This window comes from Scyliorhinus canicula, chromosome 18 (assembly GCF_902713615.1).
Source record: "Scyliorhinus canicula chromosome 18, sScyCan1.1, whole genome shotgun sequence".
Taxonomy (NCBI): domain Eukaryota; kingdom Metazoa; phylum Chordata; class Chondrichthyes; order Carcharhiniformes; family Scyliorhinidae; genus Scyliorhinus; species Scyliorhinus canicula.
The window spans coordinates 22,405,076-22,428,037 of NC_052163.1; the positions used below are offsets into that span (position 1 = coordinate 22,405,076).

The 22,962-nt window shown below is 46.3% G+C and overlaps 1 protein-coding gene across 1 annotated transcript; it reads right to left on the minus strand.

Moving 5' to 3' along the window:
• Positions 1 to 95: 95 nt before the first annotated feature.
• On the minus strand, positions 96 to 9,055 carry LOC119953457 (fatty acid-binding protein 1, liver-like). The gene is made up of 4 exons (XM_038777762.1): positions 8,884 to 9,055; positions 6,472 to 6,644; positions 3,787 to 3,879; positions 96 to 435 (listed from the first exon to the last, which is right to left on the minus strand). The coding sequence occupies exons 1-4, from the start codon at positions 8,948 to 8,950 to the stop codon at positions 385 to 387; spliced, it is 384 nt and encodes a 127-aa protein (XP_038633690.1). The 5' UTR covers positions 8,951 to 9,055; the 3' UTR covers positions 96 to 384.
• Positions 9,056 to 22,962: the final 13,907 nt, after the last annotated feature.

Here is a 22,962-nt window from a genome sequence, read left to right on the forward strand (position 1 = left end):
CACAATGAAACAAGAACAGTTTGGCAAGAAAATGCCTTTGACTAAATTGCGATGCAGTGACATTCTTAACATGAAAACACCAGAGTCTGGCTAAATTCTTTACATAACACTTTATTCAGTTTACACAAATCAAATTATTATTTATAGACCTGATACCTTTCTTTCTCAGCATTTGATTCCATACAACATAATCACAACCTACTACCCAGTGACTAGAGATTTACAAATTTAACATAGACAGAGAATGAAAAAATACTTTCATACCAAAGTGTGTAAATAATAATTCATTTATAGTTATTAACCTGACGGCCTTGCTTTCATTTCAATTGTATAAATTGACAGTGCAATTCAGGCTTCATATTGTTCAGATTCATTTTCTATACTTTAAATCTTTTTCCTAATTTTCCTTGCGGTTATTTCTCCATTGGTCAGAGTCTAGAAGAAATGAGACAAAGGACAGAAATGAAGCACTTCAAATGTAAGTTTTACATTAATCTTAATAACATATCCCAGTGTAGGCCAAGCAAGGAAAGAAGCCGAATGTGCTTGATAAGACTAAGCAAAAGCATGAGGGGAAATAAGATCAGTTCCAAAATTAAGAGTAAGGTCCGACAGTATCTAAGAATAAATAACCTAGAAAATTTATATCTACTGAAATTTGCAAACGATTAAGACTTCATAATTCCATCGAATACAGAATGTCCTTTTGCAGTTTCTACCTGTTTTACTTCTATTTACTTTTTATATAATTGCAAAATATGAAATCAGTCAATATTTTAAAAAAATTATACAGAAATTATACAGAATTATTAAAATAAATCTTTTAAGTAAACAAAGTAGCGTTATAGTATTTGGTAGTATTTTATTTTGGCATAATAAAACTACTGCACCCGGTTGTCATGGGCTAATGTGAAAGTAACACTTTACTATGAGTTGAAGAATCTCAGAAAACACATTATAAATCCTCTGACATAGCATGAAGCTGTTTAAGATTAAATGCTTGTTGTGGTTGGAGGTCAATCATCTCATCTCCAGGATAGCACTGCAGGAGTTCCTCAGGGTAATGGCCTAGGCCCAACCATCTCCAGCTGCTTCGTCAATGACCTCCCTTTCATCCAAAGGACAGAAGTGGGGATGTTTGCGGATGACTGCACAATGTTCAGCACCATTCGTGACTCCTCAGATAATGAAGCAGTCCATGTCCAAATGCAGCAAGACCTGGGCAATATCCAGGCTTGGGCTGACAAGTGGCAAGTTACATTCATGCCACACATGCACCAGGCAATGTCCATCTCCTACGAAAGGCTCTAACCACAGTCCCTTGACATTCAATGGCATTACCCTCGCTGAATCCCCCACAATCAACATCCTGGAGGTTACCATTGATCAGAAACTGAACTGGACTAGCCATATTAAGACTGTGACTACCAACGCAGATCAAAGGCTAGGAATTCAAGGGCAAGTAACTCACCTCCTGACCTCGACCCCGACCCCCCCCCCCCCCCCCCCCAAAAAAAAAGCCTGTCCACCATCTACAAGACACAGATCAGGAGTGTAATGGATAACTCACCACTTGCCTAGATGAGTGGAACTCCAACAACACTCAAAAAGCTCAACACCATCCAGGACAAAGCAGCCCGCATTATTGCACCCCCTTCCACACACATTCAAACCCTCCACCAGTGATGAACAGTGGCAGCCATGTGTATCATCTACAAGATGCATTTCAGTAACTCACCAAGGTTCCATAGACAGCATCTTCCAAACCCATGACCACTACCATCTAGAAGGACAAGATCAGCAGATATCTGGGAACCCCACCACCTGGAGGTTCCCCTTCAAGTCACTCACCACCCTGACTTGGAAATATATCGCCGTTCCTTCACTGTCGCTGGGACAACATCCTGGAATTTCCTCCCGAACAGCACTGTGAGTGTACATACACCTCAAGGACTGTAGTGGTTCAAGAAGGCAACTCACCACCAACTTCTGAAGGGCAACTAGGCAAGGGCAATAAATGCTGACCTAACCAGTGACACCCACGTCCCATAAATGAAAACTACCTGGTGGAAATGATAAATCCTTTAAGACTCATTACACCTCTAAAACTATAGTAAACACTTCTATGGCTTTCTATAAATGTGTGCAATCTTAAATTATGGGCAATAACAAAAAACTTACCATTACATAGCACTGTTAACATGGTAAAATGTCCCAAAGCACTTGAGATGAAGATTTGACATTGAGCCACATAAAGGGATTTTAGAGCAGTGAACAAATGCTTGACCAGAGAAGTAAGTTCTAAGTAACAGCTTAAGGGAGAGAGAGAGAGAGAGGGGGAGAGAGAGAGGCAGAACGGCAGAAAGGTTTCAGGAGGGAATTTAGGATGATATTTAAGATTTAACTGTGTAGAATCATTATCTTAAGAAGAACAGCGAGGTCAATTTTCTCCTGGGGCAGATTTTGGGTGGCTGACCGGCTTGTGAGAAGCTGCCTTTTTTTGAGGACCGGGTCTCACCAGCATTGCGCCAAAGGGCTGCAACCAGAGGTGATGCTCCCGGGGCAGCTGGTCAACTTGGAACCATCACAAAATCAAGTGACCCAGTTAAACTCTAGCTTGGAAGTAGGTTCCTGGGAGATCCCAATCTTTTAACCGGGCGGGGATGATATAATGGCAATGGTCCCACCTCTAATCCTCCAAGTCTGATAAAAATACAGTCAAACCTACTTTCCTTCTCCCCAGCCACCTGCTAATACCAGGCGGAGGGTGCACTGTGCAACCTCTCCCAACTCAATCCAGAAACATCAAAGGGGTCCCACTGTCCTCATAGCCACCTTTTTTAAAATCGAGTGGGTACCCTATTCAGGCAGCTGCCCAGGACCTCAGAAAACTTTCAATGGCCACTGTACCGGCGGCAAGGGAACAGTAATCCACTTTCGCATTGTTGTAGTTCCGTTCGACTGGAGGCTTACAAATTCAACTGAAAGTTCAATTCAAGATAGTTTTGTCTGTCGACCTTTGTGATAAATATTGGAGAATATTTGCACATGATTATTAATTCCATCAAGATCAAAATCAGACAAGATGTAAAACTAACATTGCCCCTGATCCAAAAGGGGGCAGGGTAGGTTAAAATTTCCCCCGTCAGTTCAGAAGAACTTTCCTTCACATGGTGTCTTCCCTGATATTTAGATATCAGTCAAATCGGCTATACAACCGTGTGTTTGTGTACAGATATCCATTCAATAGACTGTTAGTACTATCTGTAGCCTTTAATTTGGAAGCAAGTTCATTATTGCTTAGCTAGTTAGGGAATTTAAAAATGCCTGTACCATGCCTGTCAAATGCTTATGAACTTTGATCATAGGTGAATGTATCGTGCCATTTTGGATAACTTGGGGCATCCATCATAACTCTTTGCTGGTTTGAGTGTGTTATCTATGGCCTTCATATGATTCGTGTTCTGGTCCAGTAACTAGAATGATAGTATCTCCTGTTTCATTTATCATACCAGAATGAGCTCAAATGTTATTTTATTCTATTTTGGTTTTTAAAATACAGGCATTGATAATGTGTACATGTACTCACTTGAAATATCAGTACAGGAACTAACTAAATTAAACTTCAGAACTGAATACTCAAGTCTGTGATTTAGAAAGAGGTTTCCAGAAACCTAATGTGATTTCCTGGCACTCACAGAATTGTGCCATTGATAAATCTTTGAGTAATCTCAAAGAGCAGCTCCAAATCCTTCAATGCCAGTGCCAATAACAACAGCAACTTACTTCAATCATTTTGCCTCCACTCAGCTCCATGATTGCAGTCAGTCCCTCCATTGTGATTATAAGCTTATTCTCACCTCCGAGCTTTGCCAAAGCCTTAAAAGCAAACAACAGGATAATTAAAGTTTTCTCAAAAGGTTTTTGATGTGACCATCAATTCACTCGAGACATGAGTGGAAGTAAACCGTGGCTTTAATCAACTTAGAACAGTGCCTGTCTGCGACTGAACCAATACTGAGAACCGCCTTCAGGTCGACTACGCTTTATACCTCCCTTCAAGGGGAGGAGCCATGGGCGGAGCCCATACATGCCCCAACATGTTCCCCTATGGATAATGCCATACAATGGCCCATAGGAGAAGCCCACAAGGGCAACAGCATAGCACAGATACAAATACACTGGTGGATTATTGGTATAATACATTCACCACAGTATAAAAAAACAAAACAAAGTAGTGTCCCCAATGTTGTCCACGCTTCATGACGAATTTACAAGAATAATCATTGATAATGATGGGCAAAACTTTGATTTCTACATTCGCAAGCTCAGCCATTTTGGATGTGAATGTACCTCCTAAATGGTGAAGAGTTAGAAACAGTAGAGGTCCAAATAAAGATGCAACGGGTCAATGTACATAGGTCAGTAAAATATCATGGACAAGTACTGAAAATAATCAAAAAGTTTAATAGAATGCTTGTCTTTATACCAAGAGGACTAGAGGACAAGGGAATAGAGATTATGCTCGAGTTGTAAAAAGCCCTGACTCCAGCACACCTGGGGTACTGTGTTCAATTCCTGGGTTTGAATCCTGCCACGGCAGGTAGTGAAATTTTAATTCAATAAAAATCTGGACTTGGTCCTTGCCAATTGTCGGGAAAACCCATCTGTTTCACTGATGTTGCTTCGGGCCGAAATATGCTGTGCTCACCTAATCTGGCCTCCAAGTGAATCCAGATCCACAGCAATGTGGTTGACTCTTAAATGCCCTCTGGAATGGCCTTGCAAATCACTCAGTTCAAGGGCAATCAATACACTAAAACTAACGGTTAAATCACAAGCAGAAATTACACAAACTAATACTGTATTTCCTGGAAGTTAGAAGGTTAAGACGTGATTTGATTGAAGTTTGCAAAATATTAAGGAATATGCATACAATTTCCAGTGCAGAAGGAGGCCATTCGGCCCATCGAGTCTGCACTGGCTCTTGGAAAGAGCACCCTACTTAAGCCCCACCTCCACCATATATCCGTAACCCAGCAACCCCACCTAATCTTTTTTGGACACTAAGGGCAATTTATCATGGCCAATTCACCTAACCTGCACATCTTTATACTGTGGGAGGAAACCGGAGCACCCGGAGGAAACCCACGCAGACACGGGCAGAACGTGCAGACTCTGCACAGACATTGACCCAAGCCGGGAATGGAACCTGGGACCCTGGATCTGTGAAGCAAGTGTGCTAATCACTGTGCTACCCGAATCGTCGGGTGAATAGAGAGAAATAATTTTGGCTTGTTGGAGAGTCGAAGACTTGGGCTGATGGCCTCAAAATCAGAGCTAGATATTTCAGTAGTTTGGAAACAATTTACATGCAAAGAGTATGGAAAAAATATAAAGTATGGAACTCTCTTCCATAAACAGCAATTGACGCCAGGTCAATAGTTAATAGTTAATTTTAGTTTAGAGACGGATAGACTTTTGTTCACCAACGGTATTGGAATATTGTGCCAAGGTTGAGTTAGATGAAGTTAGGTCATTGATGATAGATCAACCCTGATCTCACTGAGTTGCAGAACAGGCTCAATGGGCTAAATGGTGTACTCCTGTTCCTAATTTCTTCCAGTGTGTGCAGCATTCCCTGATGCTGCTGATGTATGCTTTTCTTTTAACCTCAACAGTTGACAGCATTAGTTAGCCCATGCACTTGGGATGGCGTGAAGCTTGATGCCTGACTCATATGTGTGCAGAGTTTGTAATGCCCTGAGGATGGTTCTGAAGGTTTCAGATCAAAGGTTTAACATCAAATATAGATGTTAATGTAAGTATTAAGCAGAAATTTTCAAAAGAAAATTATTTGAATTTCAGTATACATTTTCAGGGTTTCTTGAACCAAATATTGAAGATAGGAAGGTATTGAATAGGAATTGAGGAACAGAAATCACGGAAGACTTTAAAACTGGAAAATAGCAACGTAAGAATGGGTGAAAGACAAAGGAGGTAATTAGACATGTGTATAGCCATATACACCATTGAACTCTTGTTTCAGACTTGTTTCAACCATTGGAACATCACTCATGAAATGCAATTGAACAGGATGAAATAATGGGCTGGATTCTCCAGTCTGTCAGCTGTGTGTTTCTTGGCCGCGTGTCATTCGCTGGTGGCTGGATTCTATCTTCCCGCCACTTGTCAATGGCATTTCCATTGTAACCACCCCATGTCACCTAACCCGCTGGCGGGGCTGCACTACCAGTGGGGAAATTGAATCGCCGGAGAATCCGGCCAATGTTTCAAGGAATTCATTCAGTCATTTTTGGGCTTCACGGGAGCAAAATTGAAATGTGACCAGTGGTTTTCTACCTTTCACAAACCCTCAGACATGGAGAGTCACACATGGACCATTGGAGGGAGTTGGCTTGTTAGACAGAAAGCTTGCTCAAAAGTTCCACAAAAACGGAGTAATCTTACCTGGACTCTGTGGCCCGTGAATGACACAAACTCACTCTTTTGTCCAATGGTCAATTCATTGGTAACCACTTTGCTACCATAATTGTAAATGACTTGAAATGAATTGCCATTTTGCACAATTTCAATAACTTTGCCTAGGTCTTTATATTTTGGAATTACTTCATCTGAGAGTCCTAGCAAATAAAAACAAATGCAAAATATTTCAGTATTTATCCTGGATGTAAGAAAAGTCTTTCCAGATCTCCGAAGTGTTAGTGAAAAGGAATGGAACATAGGTAACATAGGCTACATGAAAGGAATGTGAATATTTTGCTCTGTGACTCACCGCAAAGACAAGACAAATTTCTGTCGCTCTGTTTCATCGCAGGAAGTTACATACTCCCAAACACTACGTGCTCTAAATAAGGCCAGGATTTTCTGCCCCCCTCCTCCGCAATGAATGTGGTGAGCCATTCAAATGTCTGTGACTTCAGCGGTACCTGAGCACGGTAGCACAGTGGTTGGCACAGTTGATCACAGCTCAAGAGTTCCAGGTTCGATTCCCGGCTCGGGTCACTGTCTGTGCGGAGTCTACACGTTCTCCCCGTGTCTGCGTGGGTTTCCTCCAGGTGCTCTGGTTTCCTCCCACAGTCCAAAGATGTGCAGGTTAGGTGGATTGGCCATGCTAAATTGCCCTTAGTGTCCAAAAAGATTGGGTGGGGTTACTGGGTTACGGGGATAGGGTGGAGGTGTGGGTTTGGGTAGGGTGCTCTTTCCAAGGGCTGGTGCAGACTTGATGGGCTGAATGGCCTCCTTCTGCACTGTAGATCCTATGAATTATTTACTGCACTTCCATTACAAGGATCTTTCATGGTTCTGTAACTAGGAAGTAAGCAGTTTGTTGTCTTAGGAAAGGAAGAGAGAATTGGGGCAGATGTGCCAGCACAGCTTAATTTGTCAGCTACATTTTCCTTAATTCCTTGTCTCACACATACAGACACATTGATCACTTGTAAAATTGCTCCAATTGTCTTCTTTTTCAAAAAAATTCTGTTTAATCTCCTTCCAACTTTGTCTCCATTTTTAATCCACAGGTGTTTCCATCATCCAAAGGCTGATCTGTATCTGCTGCTGGGAATGAATGGCATTGACTTCTCCCTCTAACTTTCCCCCTTTTCAGAAAGCCTCCATTCAGCATTGCTTCCTAGTGACGTCACTGAGTGCAGGACCTTAATACAGAGGCAATTAATGTGCGTCTGGCCATCTCTTTGTGCTTGCAGCAAATTGGTGTATGTATCATTTTTGTGTTGGTCAGTAAACAGTGGGATACAATTAAAGGTGTTACCCATCTTCAAATTATTGAGATACAAAGAAAATCTGCTAGGATAGGAGAAAGACTTGCAATCAAGAAATAAAATGTATTTGTTTTTACGGAAAATGCTTAAAAAACGGAGATGGAGGGCAGCATGATGACGCAGTGAGTAGCACTGCAGTCTCACGGCGCCAAGGTCCCAGGTTCGATCCCGGCTCTGGGTCACTGTCAGTGTGGAATTTGCACATTCTCCCCGTGTTTGCGCGGGTTTCACCCCCACAACCCAAAAGATGTGCAAGGTAGGTGGCTTGAACACGCTAAAATTGCCCCTTAATTGGAAAAAAATGACTTGGGTATAAAAAAAAGAAAAAGCGGAGATGTGAAGAATCAAGTAAATGGTAATATGGTGCAATGTTATTATAGCAACTAACCCAGCATTAACTCAGATTTGCATAAGAATGTGAAATTGGATGATTACCTAGCTAAACACTCGAGCAGGAAAATACAAAGCAACTAAGCCGATGTAGTTGGGAGGGATTAAACCTCAAAGAGAAACCATTTAGAAATTGATGAGAAGGGATTCAAGAATTGAGCCAAAGTATCAGAGACCTGAGCACGGATTTCCTTTGCTGATATGGAATCACAAGATTAGAACACTGTGATGTTAAAGAGCCAGGAACAAACAGCACCCAGTGCTGTAATTTACATTCGATCCTTTGCTAGATCATTAAGGGAAAAGCTTTGTTGCGCTACGGGGTTTTGAAGAAAAAGTGAAGTTTCAGTTCAAATTCTCTGGTCATTTCGTTTTGTGACAGGTACCTTTTTTTGCTCAGGTCCTGCAGCATCCTGTTCAATAATCACACACACGTTTCAGCTCCCTGCATGGTGAAATGCAGCACCTTTGTATAATTGCATGATTCTACAAATTGTATTTATACATATACTTCGTAACATGGGGTGACTGTGCCAATCTGAAAACACATTTTCAAAGTAGGTGTTGTCCTCCAGAATCAGATGGGTGAACTGCAAGTTCAGTATTGCTGCTTTGCCATAAATGGTATTTTACGCCAAGCGCAAAGATTTTTACATGGAAAATTACATATGGTGCAAGTTAAGCTTACCCAGAGCTTTCATCAGTTCTTCAAAGTTTTCCTGACTCTCCAATTCGTACTTTCCGTTGAACGCCATTTGGACTTGCTGCGATTTAGGCAAGAGCTGGTTCTGCAGAACAACTGGCAGCTCAGCTGATTTTGGAAAAACAGAGTGAGTAACTCCTTGGAAAGTAATATAATCGCCGACTCCCAGGCTATCAAGCACTTTGAACCACCACCAAACAAGATGGTAGTTTTCTGTTTTTACAGGATTACCAGCGGTAACCCAGGGGACAGGCAATGGAAAAAACAATACAGCTGATGCTTGTTTTTGAACAAAAGCAATGAAAAAGGTGTCACTATTTATAGCGTGGCCTATAATTATTATATTTTCTAGCTGATGATTATATGTCACCCGAACCATTGGTCTTTGCTGTTGAAATTAGGTAAAGGGCCATTGAAGCATTAAAAGGCACTAATTCATTCATTCCCTAAGACATTCAAAGCAGCCCAAAGGCACCAATAAAAGATTAGCTGCTGCTAATGATTTTTAAGGTTAGATCTCCCATGTGGCACTTCAATGGAGATGAAAGGACCAGCTGGATTCTCTCTAAACACCTACTGTTCCATATGGGAACTTTGAAACATGTATTTGTGTCAGACTGGGGTCTTACTGCACCCAATACAAAATCCAATTGATTTGAAACAACTATCAGGGTCCAGAGGAAGTTCACAAGAATGATCCCTGAAATGAAGAACTTGTTGTATGAGGAACGGTTGAGGACTCTGGGTCTATACTCATTGGAGTTTAGAAGGATGAACAGGGAATCTTATTGAAACATACAAGATACTGCGAGGCCTGGATCGAGTGGACGTGGAGAGGATGTTTCCACTGGCAGGAAAAACTAGAACCAGAGGGCACAATCTCAGACTAAAGGGACGATCCTTTAAAACAGAGATGAGGAGGAATTTCTTCAGCCAGAGGGTGGTGAATCTGTGGAACACTTTGCCACAGAAGGCTGTGGAGGCCAAATCACTGAGTGTCTTTAAGACAGAGATAGATGGGTTCTTGATTAATAACGGGATCAGGGGTTATGGGGGAAAAGGCAGGAGAATGGGGATGAGAAAATATCAGCCACGATTGAATGGCAGAGCAGGCTCGATGGGCAGAGTGGCCTAATTCAGCTCCTTTGTCTTATTCTATCTCACATCCTTTGCACCATCAGCAACCGACCTCCAAAATTATACTATCCATTGTCAATCAAGGAGAGTATAAAACTGCTATGCATTGACACAAAGCCAGTATTGTAACGGACCTGTGACAGTTCCGTATTTCCCAGTGATCATAGAATCATAGAATTTACAGTGCTGAAGGAGGCCATTCGGCCCATTGAGTCTGCACCGGCCCTTGGAAAGCAAACCTTACTCAAGCTTACGCCTCAACCCTATCCCTGTAACCCAGTAAACCCACTAAACCTTTTTGGACACTAAGGGCAATTTAGCCTGGCCAATCCATCTAACTGGCACATCTTTGGACTCTGGGAGGAAACCGGAGCACCCGGAGGAAACCCACGCAGACACGGGGAGAACATGCAGACTCCACGCAGGCAGTCACCCAAGCTGGGAATTGAACCTGGAACCGTGAACCAACTGTGCTAACCAATGTGCTGCCCTGTGTTGTTGCTCTCCTGTCTTTTCAGGTGGTGAGATGAGTGATGGAGTTTAGGCGTCATTATAGGTTTTGACGTGGGCCCTCCTCATCTGTTTTGCCTCACAAGTATGTTCAACTTGACGATCAGCTTTCATTTATGTAAACAGTGGAATTTCACAAGTGTTTGCAAGGTTTTTGAAATCATTTTCTGGCAGAAGGCACCATAAAAGCAATTTTTAAACCAGAAAACTTTGGTAATTCAAAATGTACAATCTTATTGGCAAAAGAAAAAAAAAATAGGGGCAGAAGGCTAGAACAAACTTCAATAAAAATATGTTTCTGACTCTCAGTTTTGGAGGCGTACCTTGGTCCACAGCGAGCATGCGTTCTAATTCCCAAGTGCAAGCTGCCAGTGAAAAATTGTCAAAAAACTAGAGCTCAGTCTTCCCCGAGTGTATTGTGCCTCTCAATTAAAAGCAGTATATGCTGGAAATACTAAGCAGCTCTGGCAGCATCTCGAACAGGCGGGAATTCTGCTCCCGAGGTGGGTAGCACGAGTCAGAAATTTCCTGGCTCGCCACACCCACCTCAGGGGTAAAGTTTCACACCAGGGAGGTAGGTGAGGGGTGAAGTCCCAGATATGGATCAGACTTCTGGACAGGGAGTGCTGGGTGCCAAGGCAGGCTGCTAAAATGGCTGCCTCGGTTCGCTGAGATTTCGTCTTAAACGCTCGAGAAAGTGAAGTTTGAGTTGAGGGGAAGGATGGAACGGTTCTACAAATCATGGGCTTTGTTTATCATTGCATTTTCAAGAATTGGATATCAAACGAACATCAGAGAGGGGGGAATGGGGAAGGGGGGGTTGGGATGTACAAGGTATTGGTGATTATGTAAGGGTTGATGAGGGATTCCTGATTCTTTTTCTTTGGTGTTTTGCATTTAAAATGTTGAGGGCTGTTTGGGGTGGGTGGGTTAAAGGGATTGTTGGCCAAGGGTTTGCCATTGTATTTGTTATTGCTGGTGGGTGTAAATTTGGTGAAAATGTGAAAAAGGAGAATGGAAATAATTTGAAAACAAGCTCCTCTTGTACAAACACACTCGGGAAGGGTTGATCAATGGATTGACACCTTCTCTGAGATATAGTGCGACATTACCTCTGAAGTATCCTGATAGCATTGAATCAATCTGTTTGTTGCAGGTCGTGGACTGACTCAATGCAATTATCTTGGTCTCTTGTGCATATTGGCATATTAATGATCGCATGAAAGGTCAGTGTTAAATTCTATACATACCAGTAACCATGCAACTGCTGGTCCACTCCTGTGTCTATCAGGTAGAATATCTGTGGTTTCCAGGCAGACTTGCATTCGCTGCATTTCAATGTCAATGTATATATGCAATGAATGGGTAACTCAAATGAACACAGTTAATTTTCCCGGTCATAGTTTGCAACATTAACTTCCAATGATCCAGATACATATCCATCAAGAGCTGGACTGGCAAGATGTACATGCTCGCTGCATGTCGAATTTGGCTGTAAACATGTATTTGTCACTTTCCTTTCACCATGTGATGCTGATGGCAGCAATAGCCTGCTAGTGCTTGACTTCATCCACACATAGTGTCATATTCACAGTGTGGAAAGCCTGTTCACTCTCCAGTAAGATCTTTCCATTCTGAATCATCACCCTGCCTTGCCTGGCCGCTAATCTCACGTGAGTGCTTGTGTTTATGCTAATTCCAACCCTTTGCCCTTACACTCTTCATGTCAACTCATTCAGTATCCATCATAGAAAGACCTCAGGTGTCATGTTGAGATTAAATAAAATAAAGGTGTGAATATATATTATAGTCTGTACTATATTTAAAGGAACACTTCCATTCATGAAAGCCCACTGAAAAATTGTTAAATCCCCTCAAGTACTACATCCCTTACAAAAACAGACTTATGTTCAGAACACAGTTGTGTCATTGTGGTCACATCCCTGTCACTGAGCCAGAAGCTCTGGGTTTAAATTCCACTCCAGGACTTGATGACTAAAAAAAGTGTTCTCATCATGTGGCAAAACATGTATCAACTTGTAAATCCTGCCAACACACACCAATGGCGGTGGCACAAAATTGGAGCCTCCACCATCATTATCCATAGTTCAAGGCTACATGCTTGTAAAAGTGGATGTTTCCAAAGTAGCCTGAACTCGGAGGGCTGATTGGCTCAGTCGGCTTGAGAGTTTGTGGATTGGATTACTAATCTTCATTGGTGTCAAATAGGCTTGCATTAACACTGCAATGAAGTTACTGTGAAAATCCCCTAATCACTATACTACGTGCCTGTTCAGGTATACTGAAGAAGAATTCAGAATGCCCAAATCACCTAACAGAAGTTGTGGGAGGAAACCGGAGCAGCCGGAGAAACCCACGGAGACACAGGGAGAACTTGTAGACTCCGCACAGACAGTCACCCGAGCTGGGAATTGAACCCGGGTCCCTGGCGCTGTGAAGAAACAGTGCTAACCACTGTGCTAGATTGGTGCCAACTGCATGGGTTCAATCCCCATTACGGCCGAGGTGGATTCGGGACCTGCCTCCTTGCAAAAGAGGAGCAAATAAAAAGGTTTCAAGCAGAAAAAGGCTCGGTTAACAAACTTTAAATGTTGAGTGTTTGGGAGAAGCCTTGAAGATCTACTGAGGCAACAGAGGATTGGGCACTCTAGGCCCTGGACCATTGCAATGAAGGTACCCCTTTGGAGTAGTAGTGTTCTTCTCAGTGCGACTGAAGAACTGGAACTGTACTCGTGACTTAGCGCTGGAGTGCAGACTCGGGAATCCAGGGGAATGGAGTCCTGGGAGAGGAGATTGACACCATGTGAGGTAGGTTGTCGTTGAGGCCCCGGGTCAGAGAAACTTGAGAGAATTTCAAGGTTAGATCTTCGAAGAAGACTGGAATCCCTTGTGAGAGAGGGCAGAACCTGACCAGAATTTGGTAAAATGTCGGGCTCAGGCTGAAAACTGGCATGTAACGCTGCAGTTGCACAGACCAGTCTTCTCCCCAAATATTAAGCCTCTTGCGAGAAAATGAGTGTGCATGGTTTACGCTGTTACTCTGGTGGGACAGAGCCTCAGAGCCACCAAGCAGCTCCAGCGAGATTGGGGTGTCATCTTTAAAGGGCACCCCGATCTCTGCTGCTGCTTAACAGCCCCCATCATGGAACTTTCAGGAATCACCTCCCCCCTCTCCCCCATCCCCAACAATCCTGGCCGGCCTCCCCTCTCCCCCCCCCCCCCCCCCCCCCCATCCCCAACAATCCTGGCCGGCCTCCCCTCTCCTCCCCTCCCCCCCCCCCCACCCCCCACCCCACACCCGACAATCCTCGCTGGCTTTTCATTCCCCCCCCCCCCAACACTGCGGAAGTAGAGCTGGCACTCTCTCCCACTCCCCCAATGGGGCTTACACTAAGGCCAGTCCCCGGCACAAGTTGGCACTGCCAACCAGTGTCAGGGCACTGTCCAAGCATGACCCTCGGCCCCCTCCCCCCAGGTGGGGCTATATTTACTTCTATGCCACTGGGGGGATCCCCCAACTGCCTTGCAACTGGTCAAACCCATTGTGAACCTCGCTGACCTGACATCTTGTCGGCGAGATATGAGTATTCAGTGGGGGTGGGGGGGGGGGGGGGGGGGGAGGCGTTTCATGTGACAGAGGGCCCACTTATATTCAAATTGATATGAAGCTATTAAATGAGGCTCATGCCCTTTGTGGGCATAAGCCCCATAAAGTCGCCGGCGAGTGGCGGGGCAAATCAGAAAATGCAATCTCTCTGGCGAGAATCACGCTTCCCGATTCTCACAGGATCTTCTACCCACACTGTGGATCCCGTGGATGGCCATTGAGGGTTCAAAATAGCCCCCAGAGTTTTAATCAGATTGGTTAATTCACAGCAACAGCATTCATTGAACTCTGGGTGGATTTTGATAAATCCATGGGATCTGCCTTGGTCACATTTGCTATTTAATAGCGTGTATATTAGACCACAGTTTACCTATCGACTTACATTTACCTCATCGTAACCTTAAATGTTAGGGTTTAAGATAATGTAAATCGTTTCATCTTTATTACCATGTGCAGTAAAGCTTATTTTTGTCTGTTCAAACAGTGTGGAATCTTGTGGTTTGTGGTTTTATGCTCTTAGCTAATGTCTTTGAATTGCAAATGTTGTCTACTTTAAACAAAAGGCTAGTGGTCCGTAACCAGAGTGTACCAAAAACGTGGGGGTGTGCTCCAAGTTGTTAATGACAACAAAATTTGCTTCTGATATAACAGCATGTGCAGCATTCCTTCAATTCCTGACACAGGGATACAAACACAAAAGCTTCTTGCCCAGCGGTAAGGAGGCTACCAACTGAGCCAAATGCATTCTGAAATATCAGATTCAATATGGATTTAAAAATCACATTGACGCCAAACCAGAATCTGAATGGACGTCAAGAAGTGAGCCATGGTTTGAACAGTGAATTAATTTTCGGTAGCTTGGATCAGCTCACGCAGAAGTGATCTGAAGATCTGTTCGATGAACCATCTACAAATTTTGAAACCATTTGTCACTAACCAACTTGTTTTATGTAAGCACAGCTGTTCCGTACAATGTGTTGAGACATTGCAAATGTGCATTTATATGCTCTGCCCTGTTACAATGTAGAAAACATCACCATATTAGTGTATGTGTTGCGTTTTTATGATGATATAAAGGCACCAATAACTCATAAGAAGTTGTATAATCACACCGTTGGTTCATTTATTTAAACTAGGCTCATTAAAACATATGTACATGGATAGAAAACCTGAAGACATCAGCAGAGCAGTGCTCACAGGCCGAAATGAAACTGAAACTGGATCATGTGACCTTTCCCTTCTCGTGATGGCATGCAGCTATCCCTTAAAGGCATATTACAAGACTAAGGACCCCACTGGACTAGAAGCCAGTTTCACTAAAGTTAATTATGCACCTTTAACTGTATTTTGTGATGAAAAAGAACAACAAAGCCTAACATATGAAAGGTTAATAAACGATCAACAACCATATAAGATGTTAGGCAAAATCCAACCAATTTCTCAATCAAACTGGAAATAATTTGTCTTTATCTAGTGGGGGCCCCTCTGGTGAACCAAACATCTTCAGCCACCACTGTGTGTATTATATATACCAGTGTCCCCCATGCCGGGAGGAGTCGGATTGTGGCAGGGGCAGCCGGGTCAGCGTAAACCAGCTGACTTACGGAAGTACTATGGAGGGTGCATCGCGGCTAGGAAGGGTCCTAGCCTGGGGGGGGGAGGGGGGTGGGGGGGGGGGGAGGGGGGAGGGGGGAAGGGGGGGGGCTACCGGGTTGCTGCTGAAAAGGCCAGGGAGGAGAAGTTGAGGACCGGAGGGGTGGGGGGAGGGCGCCATCGCCATGGGGAGCGGGTCAGAAGGGGAGGGCTGACTCGGGGCGAGCAGGTGACAGGATATGGCTAGTTGGCAGGGGAGAGGGGCGGGCTGCCCTTCGACCCGGCTGATCACTTGGAATGTGAGGGGGCTGAATGGGCCGGTCAAGAGAACGAGAGTAATCTCGCATTTGAAGGGACTGAAGGCGGATGTAGCAATGCTACAAGAGACCCATTTGAAGGTGGCGGACCAGGTCCGCCTGAGAAGGGGGTGGGTGGGACAGGTGTTCCACTCAGGACTGGACGCAAAGAACCGGGGGGTGGCGATCCTGGTAGGGAAGAGGGTGTCGTTCGTGGCGGCGGAGGTGGTGGCGGATAAAGAGGGTAGATATGTCATGGTGAAGGGTAGGCTACAGGGGGAGAAAGTGGTGATGGTTAATGTGTATGCCCCGAATTGGGACGACGCTGGCTTCATGAGGCGCCTACTGGGCCTCATTCCGGACCTGGAGGCAGGGGGCCTGATCATGGGGGGGACTTCAACACAGTGCTGGACCCCGTGCTGGACAGATCGAGTTCAAGGACGAGTAGGAGGCCGGCAGTGGCAGAAGTGTTTTTTTTTTAAATAATTTTTATTGAAGAAATTTTTCAAAATACAAACATTTTACATTTAAATTATAACAAAACAAAGTCAAACCCCCCTACTTAACAAAAAAAACAAAAAAAAAAGAAGTCCCCCCCCCCCCTACTCGCGCGTCCCCCCCACCCCACCCCCCCCCCCCCCCCCCCCCCCGCCGGCGAACCGACAGTCAGACCAACTTATCATTTCTAGCAGCGTCCTCGGGCAGGCCTTGCCCGTGCCACCACCGCTACCGTACTTCCTTCGTCTTTGTCCCCCCTCCCACCCTCCCCTCCCCTCCCGGGTTGCTGCTGTCACGGCCTCAGTTTCTATCTCTGATCCAAGAGGTCTAGGAAGGGTTGCCATCGCCTGGAAAACCCCTGCACCGACCCTCTCAGGGCGAATTTGATCCTTTCCAATTGGATGAAGTTTGCCATGTCGTTTAACCAGGTGTTAACACTCGGAGGCCTTTCGTCCCTCCACTGAATCAGGATCCTCCTCCGAGCCGCCAAGGACGCAAAGGCTAATATTCCAGCCTCCCTCGCCTCCTGTAGCGGCAGAAGTGTTAAAGGGGTTTATGGAGCAGATGGGAGGGGTAGATCCCTGGAGGTTTGGGAGGCCGAGGGCGAGGGAGTATTCCTTTTTCTCCCATGTCCACAGAGTCTATTCTAGAATTGACTTTTTTGTATTGAGCAGGGGACTGATCCCGAAAGTACGGGAAGTGGAGTACTCGGCCATAGCGGTCTCAGACCATGCGCCACACTGGGTAGATTTGGAAATGGGGGAGGCGCGGGACCAGCGTCCGCTGTGGCGCCTGGATGTGGGGTTGCTGGCGGATGAGGAGGTGTGTAAGAGGGTCCGGAAGAGCATTGAAAGATATCTGGCCACTAATGACACGGGGGAGGTGCAGGTGGGGATGGTCTGGGAGGCCCTGAAGGCGGTGATCCGGGGGGGAGCTGATCTCCATACGGGCACATAGGGAAAGGAGGGAGAGACAGGAGAGGGAGAGGCTGGTGGGGGAGCTTTTGGACGTGGATAGGAGATACGCGGAGGCACCAGAGGAGGGGCTGTTGGGGGAACGGCGCAGTTTGCAGGCTAAGTTCGACCTGTTGACCACCAGAAAGGCAGAGACACAGCGGAGAAGGGCGCAGGGCACGATTTATGAATATGGGGAGAAGGCGAGTAGGATGTTGGCGCATCAGCTCCGCAAGCGGGATGCGGCTAGAGAAATTGGGGGAGTGAGGGAGAGGGGTGGGAACGTAGTGCAGAAGGGGCCAGAAGTAAATGGGGTCTTCAGAGACTTCTATAAGGAGCTGTATCGGTCAGAGCCGCCGACGAGGGGAGGGGGGATGGAGGGCTTCTTGAACAAATTGAGGTTCCCCAAGGTCCAAGAGGAGCTGGTAGAGGGGCTGGGGGCGCCGATAGGGTTAGAGGAGCTAGTCAAGGGGATTGGGCATATGCAGACGGGGAAGGCGCCGGGGCCAGACGGGTTCCCGGTGGAATTTTACAAAAAATATGCGGATTTGGTGGGCCCTGTGATGGTACGAGCCTTCAACGAGGCATGGGAGGGGGGGGGCTCTGCCCCCGTCAATGTCGCAGGCACTGATCTCTCTGATCTTGAAGCGGGACAAGGACCCCGTGCAGTGTGGGTCATATAGGCCTATCTCGCTCCCGAATGTGGACGCCAAGTTGCTGGCAAAGATCCTGGCTACCAGGATAGAGGATTGTGTGCCAGGGGTGATACACGAGGACCAGACGGGTTTTGTGAAAGGGCGGCAGCTTAATACGAACGTGCGGAGACTGCTAAACGTCATCATGATGCCGGCAGTGGAGGGTGAGGCGGAGATAGTGGTGGCATTGGACGCGGAGAAAGCATTTGATAGGGTGGAGTGGAAGTACCTGTGGGAGACGCTGGAACGGTTTGGATTTGGGGAGGGATTTATTAAATGGGTGAAGCTGCTCTATTCGGCCCCGACGGCAAGTGTAGTGACGAATGGTAGGAGATCGGAGTATTTTGGGCTCCACCGGGGGACCAGACAGGGGTGCCCCTTGTCCCCCCTGCTCTTCGCACTGGCAATTGAACCATTGGCGATGGCACTGAGGGGCTCAGGGGGGTGGAGAGGGCTGACAAGGGGCGGGGAGGAGCACCGGGTATCGCTATACGCGGACGACCTGCTGCTATACGTGGCAGACCCAGAAGGGGGAATGCCGGAGGTGATGGAACTGCTAGCAGAATTTGGGGACTTTTCGGGGTACAAGCTAAACTTGGGCAAGAGTGAGGTATTTGTGATACACCCAGGGGACCAGGAAGAGGGAATCGGGAGACTCCCGTTTAAGAGAGCAGGAAAGAGTTTTAGATATTTAGGGGTGCAGGTGGCAAGGAACTGGGGGACTCTCCACAAGCTGAACTTCTCCAGGCTGGTGGAACAGATGGAGGAGGAATTTAAAAGGTGGGACATGGTGCCGCTGTCGCTGGCGGGCAGAGTGCAGTCCGTTAAAATGACGGTCCTCCCAAGGTTTTTGTTTTTATTTCAGTGCTTGCCCATCTTCCTCCCTAGGGCCTTCTTCAAAAAGGTGACGAGTAGCATCATGAGCTACGTGTGGACGCACGGCACCCCAAGGGTGAGGAGGGTCTTCTTGGAGCAGAGTAGGGATAGTGGAGGGCTGGCATTACCCAATCTTTCGGGGTATTACTGGGCGGCAAATGTATCGATGGTGCGCAAGTGGATGATGGAAGGGGAGGGGGCAGCTTGGAAACGAATGGAGAGGGCGTCCTGTGGCAACATAAGCCTGGGGGCCCTAGTAACGGCACCATGGCCGCTCCCTCCCACGAGGTACACCACGAGCCCGGTGGTGGCGGCCACCCTCAAGATCTGGGGGCAGTGGAGGCGACACAGGGGGGAAGTGGGAGGTCTGATGGAGGCACCGTTAAGAGGGAACCATAGATTCATCCCGGGGAACATGGACGGGGGATTTCAGAGCTGGCACAGGGTGGGCATCAGGCAGCTGAAGGATCTGTTTGTAGATGGGAGGTTTGCGAGCCTGAGAGAGCTGGAGGAGAAATTCGGGCTCCCCCCGGGAAACATGTTTAGACATTTGCAGGTGAAGACATTTGCTAGACGCCAGGTGGAAGGGTTTCCCTTGCTCCCCAGTAGGGGGGCGAGTGATAGGGTGCTCTCGGGGGTCTGGGTCGGAGGGGGGAGGATATCGGACATCTACAAAGTAATGCAGGAGGCGGAGGAGGCATCAGTAGAGGAGCTGAAAGCCAAGTGGGAGGGGGAGCTGGGAGAACAGATAGAGGATGGGACATGGGCTGATGCCCTGGAGAGGGTTAATTCTTCCTCCTCGTGTGCGAGGCTTAGCCTCATTCAATTTAAGGTGCTACATAGAGCCCATATGACGGGGACAAGGATGAGTCGGTTCTTTGGGGGTGAGGACAGATGTGTCAGGTGTTCGGGAAGTCCAGCGAACCATGTCCATATGTTTTGGGCATGTCCGGCACTGGAGGAGTTCTGGAAGGGGGTGGCAAGGACGGTGTCGAGGGTGGTGGGATCCAGGGTCAAACCAGGATGGGGACTTGCGATCTTTGGGGTTGGGGTGGAGCCGGGGGTACAGGAGGCGAGAGAGGCCGGAGTACTGGCCTTTGCGTCCCTAGTTGCTCGAAGAAGGATACTAATACAGTGGAAGGACGCGAGGCCTCCAAGCGTGGAAACTTGGATTAATGACATGGCAAGCTTTATCCAGTTGGAAAGGGTCAAATTCGCCCTGAGAGGGTCGGTACAAGGGTTCTTCAGGCGGTGGCAGCCTTTCCTCGACTTTTTGGCTCAGAGATAGGGTACAGAGGTCGCAGCAGCAGCAACCCGGGGGGGAGGGGGAGGGGGGGGTGGCAACAACGGTTGTGGTGGGTTATTTACGGTTGAAATGCGGGCAAATTTGCTCGCAGTTCATGTTTGATGTTGATTGTTGCTTTGTTTGTTTTTGGGGGAGGGGGGGAGGGACAACGCGCGCGCGAGTTCGGGCGGGGGGGGGATATTTGTTAAGAGGGAATATTTCGTAATATTTTATAGTTAGTTGGGGTAAATATCTTCATGTAAAAAATTCTTTCAATAAAAATTATTTTAAAATATATACCAGTGTTCTTCAAACTTTTTTTCCGGGGACCCATTTTTACCAACCGGCCAACCTTCGGGACCCAACCCAGCCGATCTTCGCAACCCACGCCGGCCGACCTGCGCGACCCACCATTTTCTCTTACCTTGTTTGCTGCTGACAAAAATGGAGGAAATGATTTTGGGTCCCTTTGGCCCTCGTACATGCTCCTCCAATGGAACCTGTTGGATGGAGGTGAAACCTTCCAGTGTCGGAAAGTATGGAGTCTCCGTCTGTCCAAAGTTCAGCATTTTTTTCCTGTAAAATTTATCAAATAAAATCCCCCCGAACTTGTAAAAAAAAATAAAATGAATGAAAAAAATAAAAATTAAATGGATAAAATAAATGAATAAACCACCCCCCCTCCCCCGAACGTGTAAAACAAAAAGCTGCGACCGTTAATAAAAAAAATTGGCCGCACTGTGCATGTGTGCCCGATCATTGGCGCGCATGCGTATAGTTTTGCGCATGTGGCCGATGATCTGGCACGCATGCGCAGTACGGCCGCATTTGTTTTACATGTTTGCAGCCGTTTTGAAGGCCGCTTGCAGCCGGCGCACGCAGATTTGCGCGATCTGGAGCACCGTGACAGACGGCTCCGCAACCCTCCCACAACCCACCCGCGGGTCGCGCCCCTGAATTTGACAATGCCTGATATATACTACACCAGATAGGCACAGTCTCCAAAGGCACTGACATAAGAACATAAGAACTAGGAGCAGGAGTAGGCCATCTGGCCCCTCGAGCCTGCTCCGCCATTCAATTAGATCATGGCTGATCTTTTGTGGACTCAGCTCCACTTTCCGGCCCGAACACCATAACCCTTAATCCCTTTATTCTTCAAAAAACTATCTATCTTTACCTTAAAAACATGTAATGAAGGATAATGACGCTCCATCATTTACAGGTAGCTAACACTTGGTATACCCAATAGGTTATTCAGGCCTTCTTCCAAGCAGGAGGATGTATTTGGGATGGAAAGGACACCATTACCCTACCACCTAATGTCCTGTTGCCTTTGATTTGCATCACCCTCGCTGTTTGCCACATCTCAGATTGATTTCATCAACATCCAACATCGAAGTCATTAAGCATCAAAAAAAGCAGTGATCTTCACACTGACTCTTGGGGAATCACCATCATCTTCCTTTCGGCTTCTGCCATTTTACTTGGGCTGGCCACAGTGCTGGATGATCACCCTTCAAGTCTCTTGTCACCACATCTTTCTATCTCTTTTGAGGCCTTCCTCTTCTTCCAGTTCCTGGCAATCCCAACTGCATCATTCACCTCTAATTTCCTCTCTCGCTCTTTCTTCGCAACAGATGACCATATAATTTCCATCTCTTTTGGTTACTTTCTTCGATGCTCTCACAATCTCGACTGACCCCCTGAAGTACTGGTTTCTGATCTTGGTTTTTCTGGTTGCTCACGGCCAATCCACCCTACATCTTTATAATTATAATAATAATAATACTAGCTTATTGCCACAAGTAGGCGTCAATGAAGTTACTGTGAAAATCCCCTAGTCACCACATTCCGGCACCTTTTCGGGGAGGCTGGTACAGGAATTGAACCCGCGGTGCTGGCCATGTTCTGCATTGCGAGCCAGCCATTTAGCCCATTGTGCTAAACCAGCCCCTGACCTTTAGACTGGGGTGGGTGGGGGAATACTGGAGCTGCCAGAGGGAGACACAGGGAGAATATGCACACTTCACACAATCACCCAAGGCTGGAATCAAACCCGGGCCTCTGGCACACAGTTTCAGTGCTAACTACTGTGCCACAATGCTGCTGTTACGTGACACACCCAACTCAGCACCCACATCTCATTAGTACCCAATCATCGTTCCTCTCATCCTAACGTTGCCCAAATTTATGAACTTTGTGGCCTTCACAAATCTGTTTTGTAGATTCTTCCTTCCTACCATCCTAAAATCACCAATAACCACAGCTCGTTGTTTTTGGTCCTCACATCAATTTTAAATCCAAGAAACTTAATTGTGTTGAGCTACATTTTATGTGGTACTTTGTCAAAAGTTTTCTTCCAATGTAGACAACATCCACTACATTCTCTTTACCTGCTTTCTCTGTTACTTCATCAAATTCAATTAGTCAAGCATAATTTGCCTTTTACAAATTCTTGCTGACAATCTAGTCACCGCCCATGACCGGGCAGAATACGATCTTTTGGTCAATTCATTGGCCACCAACCAATCGAACTGTGTCCTCTCAGGTACCAGAAAGTCAGAGCTCTGCTGTCCAAAACTCGCAGAGT

Bases quoted from the DNA above. Each gene is read 5' to 3' on its own strand.
- LOC119953457 (XM_038777762.1), bottom strand. From the start codon at position 8,950: ATGGCGTTCAACGGAAAGTACGAATTGGAGAGTCAGGAAAACTTTGAA. The intron at 3,880-6,471 runs GTAAGATTACTC...TTTGCTTTTAAG, and splicing joins TCACGGGCCACAGAGTCCAG to GCTTTGGCAAAGCTCGGAGG. The intron at 436-3,786 runs GTAAGTTGCTGT...CATTTCTTCTAG, and splicing joins GTGGAGGCAAAATGATTGAA to ACTCTGACCAATGGAGAAAT.